The sequence below is a fragment of the Myiozetetes cayanensis genome, unplaced genomic scaffold, assembly GCF_022539395.1.
Source record: "Myiozetetes cayanensis isolate MyiCay16 unplaced genomic scaffold, myiCay2020 scf20-37, whole genome shotgun sequence".
NCBI lineage: Eukaryota > Metazoa > Chordata > Aves > Passeriformes > Tyrannidae > Myiozetetes > Myiozetetes cayanensis.
The window spans coordinates 14,812,309-14,821,449 of NW_026087412.1; the positions used below are offsets into that span (position 1 = coordinate 14,812,309).

The 9,141-nt window shown below is 58.6% G+C and overlaps 1 protein-coding gene across 1 annotated transcript; it reads left to right on the forward strand.

Annotated features, from left to right (window-relative positions):
- Positions 1-4,003: 4,003 nt before the first annotated feature.
- On the forward strand, positions 4,004-8,450 carry NME3 (NME/NM23 nucleoside diphosphate kinase 3). The gene is made up of 5 exons (XM_050317761.1): positions 4,004-4,098; positions 4,572-4,702; positions 5,055-5,156; positions 5,626-5,738; positions 6,478-8,450. Exons 1-5 carry the CDS (start codon positions 4,053-4,055, stop codon positions 6,593-6,595), a joined length of 510 nt encoding a protein of 169 aa, XP_050173718.1. The 5' UTR covers positions 4,004-4,052; the 3' UTR covers positions 6,596-8,450.
- Positions 8,451-9,141: the final 691 nt, after the last annotated feature.

Consider the following 9,141-nt stretch of genomic DNA (forward strand, 5'->3'; position numbering starts at 1 on the left):
TCATGACAACCTTCATCCAAACTTACCAGAATGGAGGATAAAACTTAGAAGAAATAATCTCTATCACTTGGAAAAGACCTCACACATGCTCAGTTCTGTGCTACCCCTCCAGAGAGAGCTGGAAAGCCACTTCACAGAATCCCAGAATGGGGCGTTTGGGTTGGAGGGACCATAAAGCTCATCTCATTCCACCTCCTGCCATGGGCAGGGACACCTTCCACCAGTCCCAGGTTGCTCCAAGCCCCGTCCAACCTGGCCTTGGACACTTCCAGGGATCCAGGGGCAGCCACAGCTTCTCTGGGCAACCTGTGCCAGGGCCTCCCCACCCTCACAGGAAACAATTCCTTCCCAATGTCCCCTCTTTCTCTGCCCTCTGGGAGCACCTGGAGGAGAAGTGACAGGAGAAGCAAGAGGTGAAACAGGTAACAGGCCAACCAAGAGGCCAAGGACAGGCTCAGGTGAGCCAGGACAGCCCGAGGCCCTTCACCCTCCTCACCCCTGGGCCAGCAGCACTGGTGTCAGCCCTGGCCACCACAGGCAGCTGGGGAGGGCAGCAGGGCAGCGCTGGAGTCACCAGCCCCAGCAGTGCTCAGTGGATGTGGCACCTGGGGACATGTTTCGTGGACAGAGTGATGGTCAAAGGTTGGACTTGATGATCTCGGAGGTATTTTCCAACCTCAGCGATTCTCTGAATGAGCTCCAGGGCGGGACCCACCCCTGGGCGGGCTGTGCCGGCGGGGGAGGGGCCGGGGCTGCCCAGAGCAGCGGCTCTATTTACTCAGCTGCAGCAAAGCTGCTCACGCTTCTTAGCTCCCCGTAAGCCACGAGTAAAACCCCTCTGGAGCACACTCCGGCAGGGCAGGAATTTACTGCAAGGGATATCAAGGCGGGGTTTAGGTGGTGTTTGACCTAGTTTATGAGTGCTGGGACATCACAGGGAGCAGTGCTGGGGGCACAAAGGGACACAGACTCTGCAAGGCAGAGACCTGAGCAAGAACTGAGAACCCTTTTCACAGCTGGGCAGTGGGTGGAGGGCTGGGGGAGGGCAGGCTGGGGCTGAGCCCCTCTGAACAGGAGGCTTCAAATGGAGTTTGAAGTCCTTCCTCAATCCCATTGCCAGACAAGGTGAAGGATTCAAGTGGATGCAACCTGATCCAAGCCATGGCAGGGGATGGGATCAGATGGTCTTTAAGGTCCCTTCCAACCAAACCATTCTGTGATTCTGTGAAGTATTTCAGACAGGATAGACCAAGCTACTGTAGCTGCATCTATGCAGGGGATTTTGGATGTGATCACGGAGGAGATTCCTCTGCTGTGCATGTTCCAGGACAGGGAGAACCCAGGCACTGGGAACAGCACAACAATGAGACATTCAGGGGACAAGGAAAGGGCTCCAGGCCCTGAACATCTCAGGGGACACTGAACAGCAGCCCTGCTGCCCCCTGGCTCACCTCTGTCCCCAGGGCATCAGCACTGATCTCCTCACTGGCACTGCCTTTTCCAGCCTGTCATTGTCTAGCCTTGGACTGGGGGATGGACAGACTGAGAATTTCTCAGGGAAGAAACACAGGCTTAAATAAAACATTGTAGGACTGCACAGGAGTGAGAACTAGCACAAATCTCTGCTCCAAAATGCAAGTGTTTCCCGGGCTGTGTACTCTGAATGTCTCTTTTCAAACAAATCTTTTATGAACTCTCTGAGAATGGAAAAGCGCTCTCTGGGGCAGCAGCACCTGTCCCAGGGTTGGATGTGCCTGGACACCTCCTGCTGCACTCAGAGACAGCTTCCCCCTACGGGTCCTCTCCTTTCCAGCCACCCCCTCTGTGTCACAGCTCTGTTTCAGGATGCAGCACTGGCAGCTTTGAAGGAATCCTCTTGTCTGTCCCACGTTCACTCGGCCGAGTGACTCTGCTCTAGAGCACTTTGTGTGGGTCTGGCTCTGAGACCTGGGTCACCTGGCTCAGGGGAAAGGTGCTTGAGGAAATCTGGCTTTACCAACACCTCCTTATCCTAAAGAAGATGAAATAACTTCCAGTAGGATCGGGGGTCCAGCAGGAAAGCAGACAGCAGGTCTGCACCTGTGAGGAGCCCACGCTGTAAGAGGCACCAGCACTCCAGGCTATGGCAATGCTGTGCTGGTGAAAGACTGTGGCTGAACTGAAAGGTAAAAATCCTCCCCAATACAAGCCAAAAGGTGCAAAAAGAGCCTGAGAGGAAAAGCAGTGATAACTGCAGAAGTTGCAAAGTACAGTGAAAGGACACAAAAGGCCTTTGTCTGCACTGCACAGAGGGAGGTGACCACGTTATCTGCACCTACACGATCTGGAGTCCCTTATATAACCACAGTATCTGCAATGTTTTATCCAGCAAGAGCAAAAATAGAGTTGTGCCTCTGTCTGGAATTCCTGCAGCAGGGACGGGCACAGGAACAGCCCCCTCAGCCTCCCCTGCCACGGAACCAAATTGAATTGGGAGGGTTTTGGGGACCAGAAGGGGCCACCTGCCCTTTCAGGTTCCCAGGGAGGGCTTTAGGAAGTGATCACTGGGCTTCCCAAACCAGGCAGCAAAGCTGTCCACCCTTCTCCAGATGTGCAGCTGTTGCCCGTGGCAGCATTCCATGCACACATCTGGGCTGGGAATGCTGAGTACCCAAGGGAGACCTCTGTATGAAGGACTTGTGGTCTCGTTCTTGATTATTGCAGGTTCCTGAGCTCAGCCTAAAGGCACACCTGCCTAAAACTGAGCCTAAAAGACGTGGCTTTGGAATAATCTGGAATAACCTTTGCAAAGCACGTGGGGGCTGTTTCCTTTCCCAGACACCTGCTCCGGGTGGGATTTGTTTGAGATTTTCCAACACAACAGCCCAGCCGTCTCGGAGAACATAAGGGAGTGCTGACGACCTTCTGCTTGTGCACCTTAAAAACATCAACGCATCGGTTTAGGAGGGCGTGTCGGCAGCGGGATGGACCTCGGGGTGCCGAGGGCTGGGTGAATGAAGGCAGGAAGGTGAGAAGGGCTGGGTGAATGAAGGCAGGAAGGTGCTGAGAGCTGGTGAATGAAGGCAGGAAGGTGCCGAGGGCTGGGTGAATGAAGGCAGGAAGGTGAGAAGGGCTGGGTGAATGAAGGCAGGAAGGTGCTGAGAGCTGGTGAATGAAGGCAGGGCGCTCCCTCTGCCGGCACCGAGCTCCCAGCGAGAGAAGGGAAAGCCTCTGGAACCGCCCCCACCTCCACGACTCGGCAGCAAATTCCACAAGCGAACTGTCCTGGAGCAGACGGAGACAGCCTTCCTGAGGCAAAGCCATGCGATGGGTCCCCAGGATACAACCTCTGGTTATTTTATTGGTGCAAATGCGGGAATTCTTCGCTCAAAGCCGTGCTGGGTAAAGCAGCGGGGTCCCTGCAGGCCGGAGAACCGAGAGAACCCAGCCGTGACCTGACCAGGGCAGAGCGAGCAGACTCTGTCTCTGAACGAGACCAACAGACTGGAAGCGGGTCTGGAAGCGGATTCAGCCTCCGTGAGGCACCCGGAGAAGGTATTTCAGGTGCAGGTATTTCCAGAGGCTGATCCCGGAGCTGAACCAAGAGGTGAGTGTTCCTGACAGCCGGTAACGGAGCCCTGGACTGGGGGGCTCTTCGTGTGTCTTCATAACGACCCCTGAGCATGAGAGCACACTGACAGCTGGGATCCTGCACCCAAAGCTAAACCAGCACCACGTGCCCTGCACAGCCGAGCTCCCCGAGCCCTGCGGGGCCGGGAGGGCGCGGGTGGGACACCTCGCACAGTGAAGCTGGGCCCCTTGGCCTCCATCGGCCTCCCCGGGACCCCCGGCCCCGCGGGGCTCGGGCGGCCCAGGCCCAGGCCTCGCCCGTTGCCATGGGAGCGGCCCGGTCCCGGTGTCCCCGTGTCTCGGCCCCGCCCGTTGCCATGGGAGCGGCCCGGTCCCGGTGTGCCCGTGTCTCGGCCCCGCCGCTCCGCGTGCCGGCCGCGATGGTTCCGCGGGGGGCGGCGGCGGCGCGGGGGGAGCGCGGCCCCTTTAAGAGCGGCGCCGCCATGATCTGCCTGGTGCTGGGGCTCTTCGCCGGCCTCTTCCACAGCGGTGCGGGACGGGCGGCACCGGCACCCCCCGACCCCGCGCCCCCGCTGGCCCGGGACTCCCCCGATCTCGCGGGCCCGGGATCCCCTCTGCCCGCTTGCCTGAGGGCCCGGGACCTTCCTTGTCCTCTGCCCCCGCGGCTCAGGGACCGGGATCCCCACCCTTGCCCTTGTGCCCCCGCGGGCCTGGGACCCCCTGCCCGTGTCCTTCAGCGTCCGAAAGTCCTGGGACCCGCCCTGTGACCCTTTGTCCCTGTGCCCCCCTCCTGCCCCTGTTCCCCTGTGCCCGAGGACCAGGAGCCTTTCCCTTCCCCCCCGGGGTCGTGGGACACCCCCTGCCCTTGCGCCCCCGCACCTGAGAGCCCAGGACCTCCCCTTGTCCCCGTGCCCCAGCACTGAGATCCCGGGACCTCCCCGTGCCCCCGCAGGCCCGGGGGGTCTCCTTCCCCCCCTCACCCCTGTGCCCTGTCCCCGCAGCCCTCGGCGGGATCAATGAACGCACCTTCGTGGCCATCAAACCCGACGGGGTCCAGCGGCACCTGGTGGGGGAGATCATCCGGCGCTTCGAGAGGAAGGGGCTGCAGCTCGTGGGGATGAAGCTGATTCAGGTGGGTCCCTGGAGCCAAGGAGCCCCTCCAGGCCCTGGCTGTGCTGGTAACTGCGGGGGTTCTGCTGTCATCAGGCTTGTACAGCACCAGCACCAAACCCTCACAGGGCACAGGGGTGTTGGCACCCAGGTGCCTGAACTGCCTCCCAGCTGTGGGGAGCACGGCTGTCCCTGGCTGTGTCCGTGCTCCAGGGCTGGCACTGAGCTGGCACGTGGAAACTCCTCTCTGTGTCAGGCTGCTGCTGGTTCCCTCCTGGCACTGAGGATCTGTGCAGGAGCTGGATTGTAACACACAGCACCCAGCTTTCCCTGCATCCCTCAGGTAGCTAAGCCAAGCTCTGTGCTCTCTGCAGGCCTCGGAGGAGCTGCTGAGGGAGCACTACGTGGCCCTGCGGGACCGGCCCTTCTACGGCCGCCTGGTGAAGTACATGAGCTCCGGGCCAGTGGTGGCCATGGTGAGTGTGGCCCTGTCCTCTGCACCGGGGGACAGGGTGGAAGGGCAAGGTTACAGCAGCACTGGCTGTTGGCATGATGGAAACAAGGTGACTTCTCTCCTCAGAGGGTCTCTTGAAGCTGTGCTGACCTGCAGGGATGTTCTCTGTGGTAAATTTAAATTGTAGTATCACTGCCTGGTTTGGGACGGGAAGGACCTTAAAGCCCATCTCATTCCACCCCCTGCCATGGGCAGGGACACCTTCCACTATCCCAGGTTGCTCCAAGGCCTGTCCAGCCTGGCCTTGAGCACTTCTAGGGATTTGGAGAAATCCACAGACAATTCTGACTATTTTCCAAAATCTAATTTTGAAGGCTATTTGGAGAGATCCTTTCCTGTCTCTCCCCCAGGTGGGTCAGAGGGAATTCAGAGGACAGATGTGATGTGCTGGGGCAGCTGTGGGGGCTGATCCTGGTTCTGCTCTCCCGTAGGTGTGGCAGGGCCTGGACGTGGTGAGGACGGTTCGTGCGATGATCGGGGAGACGAACCCGGCCGAGTCCAGGCCTGGCACCATCCGAGGGGACTTCTGTGTCGAAGTCAGCAAGTGAGAGCTCTGGCTTCTTCTTCCCTCAGTGTTTCAGGGCATCCTGTGCAGACACTCCTGTGCCAGGCCTGCCTGAGCCATGAGAGCCTGCACCCCTGAGCAGAGCTGCTCCCTTCTGTGCTCGCACCAGAGCTGAGCTCTGCCTCCCAGGCCTGGCTTTGGCAAGAGGAGGAGCCTGGGTTTGTTTGCTTCCCTCTTCCAGAGGCCTCTGTTGAAAGCAGATGGGGTTTGCCTGTGTTTTCCTCTGGCAATCTGGTTGTGAAGAGCAAGGGAGGAGCCCTCTCAGCCCTTTCCTGGGAGCAGGTGAAGGTCCGTGGGTGGTGACCTCAGGTGGCCACAGCCTGGCCTGTGGTAGAGATGGCTCACATTGAACCCTCCTGGCTGAGGTTTCTGTTCCTGGGTGTCTGATACCAAACCACCTTTGGCAGAAGGGAGGGGGAAAATCTGGAGGCACAGCTGGAACTACTGACATGAAAACAAACAAACCACTTGCAGCTCCTCCTGGAGCAAACAAATGGCTCCTCATCATAGGAGGAAGGAGTTCTGGGCACGGGCAGCTCCTGCACATCCATGTCCCACACCCTGAGCTGGAAGAAGGGGGGCGTGTGTGGTGGGAAAGAATATTGTGGGATGGGACTGGCTCCATTGCTTTAATTAAACTGGTCAAGGGGAAATTTTCCAGCATCCTGTTCCACCTTCCCGTGCTGAGTGCCAGCTGATCCCTGTCTCCTCCCCCCAGGAATGTGATCCATGGCAGTGACTCAGTGGAGAGTGCCCAGCAGGAGATCTCCCTGTGGTTCCGCCCGGAGGAGCTCATGTGCTGGGAGGACACGGCCCAGCACTGGATCTACGAGTGAGGGAGGGACACCTTCCTGAGGGGACACAGGACATTGCCATCCGTTTCATGGCTGGGGATCCTGCTGTGGGATTCCTGCTCTGCCTGTGAGGTCCTGGGAGCTGGGCTGTGTCTGGAACAATGTGCTTCAGCTCCTGCCAAGAATAACTGTTTCTTTTTTTCCTCTCTGCCCTAGTAAGTAGCATTGTTGCTCTGTTTGCTGCAGTATCTTAAATCCCAAGTAGCTCAAGCTGATTTATTGAAGTACGTCCTCCACTCTGGGCCAGTCCCTGGGTGTTCCCAGCCCTGCCTGGTGCAGGACAATGTGTGTTCCTTGCTGCTGGGAGAGGTGCTGGTCATGACAAGGTGGTGGGATTGATAGAATTTACCTGCATTTCTAGAAGGCTTTTCACCAAAGGCTTTTAAAGAACGAGGCTGCTGTGGGGTATGGGGGAAGATTCACAACCCCACCCAGCTCCAGACGCGATCAGCGAGTCCATGGAAAGAAGATTCTCCAAGGGCTGTTAAATGCAGTTTCTCTGGCTCCAGTTCCTGGACTGGGAGCAGGGAAGCAGCTTCTCCAGCTGTGCTCTGGTTCTCTGGGGCTGCACAGCCCTGGCCTGACCCTGCACCCTCGGTCCCACACTGTCCCTGTGTGGGGACTGACACAGGCTGGGGAAGCTGCAGCACTGGGGCAGCCAAGGGATAGAAGGGGGAGAGTGAGGCAGGGAAGGATTTGTGGATCTGGGGCTCAGGAAGGACTAGGAGGATTATTTAGTCCTCTCTTGTGCACAGTGCAGGCTGTGGAGTCCTGTCACTGAGCTCTGGGAGAGCCTGAGATCTTTGTCTGACAGTAGAGCTTCCCTGCTGGGAGGGTACCTGGAGACCCAGTTTGTGATGGGCTGGACACCCCCTGTGAGCTCTCAGTGGGCCCCCCAGCTCCTCAGGGCTGTGCTGGCTCTGGAGTGTAAGGACAGGGACAGGGACATGGCATCCTGCCATGGAACAGGGACCTGGTTAAACCTGGGGAATGAGATCCCCTGGGGCTTTCCTCTGTGTAGGGTGAGCTTTACCTGTGCCTTCAGGGCCTGTCCCACTCTGTCTGGCTCCCCAGCTCTGTAGCTGCAGGGGGCAGAGAGAACTCGCCTCACTCCCACTCTGGGCTGGGGGTCTCCCTCCAGTGGGGCCTCCCTTGCCTTCCCTCAGCTGGCCCGACTGCCTCAGCCTGGCTGCTCCTGCCTTGGCCTTTTCCAGGAGCCTGCCTACAGCTCTGAATACCTGACAGATCCCATTTGTTCCTGGAACTCCTCCACTTGGCTGAGCCCAGCCTGTGGCTGCAGCAGGGCTGCAGGAGACACTGGCAAAGTAAAGAACTGAGGTGTGAAGAGAGCGGGAGGAAGGTTTCATTTGTTGTTTAATAGAGGCACTGAAAAGAGCTGTTGGCTCCAGGAGGTGCCAGCTCTGTGACACAGGTGAACTGTGGCCAAATCCCTGAGCATCATTTCTTGCCACTGCTTTTTCGTGAGGGATCCCTCTTTTGTTGGCACAGATGAGATTTGAGGTGCTCTCCCAGTTTCAAAGCACAGTGGACTCCAGTCAAGTAACAGCCCTGACTCCTCAAGGCACAGTCCAGGCCAGTCCTCTCCTCCTCCCTGGGTGCAGTTTGGTGTCTGCCATGAACTCGTCCCTCTCTGGGGCCCGAGGGAGCAGCCCCAGTGCAGGGAAAGGGCCCCAGAGGCGCCGCTGGGTGAGGGGGGACAGGCTGGGCTGGGGCTTCCTCCAGCCCCCATGACTTTAATTGCTTTGCATGTTGGTTCCTGCTGCTTCTCCTCTGTCCAAGGCTCTGTTAAACTGTAAGAATAAAAGTAGAAACTGTCTGTGCTTCCTCTCGGGGCTCTTGAGGGCAGGAGCCTGCAGGTGCTTGGCAGAAATAGCCAGGCCAGCCCAGGCAGCAGCTGGAGGGAGGTTTTGGGTGCACCAGTGGTGTGTCAGAGCTGGAGGAGGTGAAGGCCTGTCTCTGGGCACCATCAAAGAGTTGTGTACCAGCCTCTTGACTGGATGCCAACCCCCTGCCAGTCCCTGCAGGGCCTGTGATCAGCCCCTGGCTCCTGCTCCTGGGGCTTTGCCCTGGATTTTGAGCAGTGCCTTTGCTGAGGAGTTGGGCCTGAGCTGGTGCCATCAGCCAAGCAATACAGGGTACTGGAAAGTGGAAGAAGGCTGAAATTACGGGATGGGAAATGGCTTTTAAGTTGTTCCCTCTGTGGTTTCCTCCCAGCACTGTTGGTGGAACACAAAGCTCCAGGTGCAGGGTGGAGCAGGACAATCCCCTCCCTCGACCACTGAACCCCAGGACACACTTGGCCCTTTTGGGGGGGACAGGGGACAGTGGGATCCTGGGGTGTGTGAGGAAGAGCATTTCCAGCAGGTCAGGGAGGGGATCCTGCCTCTGTCCTCAGCCCTGGGAGGCACATCTGGAGTGCTGGGTCCAGCCCTGGCTCCTCAGCCCAGCAGGGACAGGGAGCTCCTGGAGAGGGTCCAGTGGAGGCTGCAGAGATGCCCAAGGGCTGG

Excerpts from the sequence above, each read along its gene's own strand:
- NME3 (XM_050317761.1), top strand. The coding sequence starts at position 4,053 with ATGATCTGCCTGGTGCTGGGGCTCTTCGCCGGCCTCTTCCACAGCG. Across the intron at positions 5,157-5,625 it reads CCGGGCCAGTGGTGGCCATG|GTGTGGCAGGGCCTGGACGT; the intron begins GTGAGTGTGGCC and ends GCTCTCCCGTAG. Across the intron at positions 5,739-6,477 it reads TTCTGTGTCGAAGTCAGCAA|GAATGTGATCCATGGCAGTG; the intron begins GTGAGAGCTCTG and ends TCCTCCCCCCAG.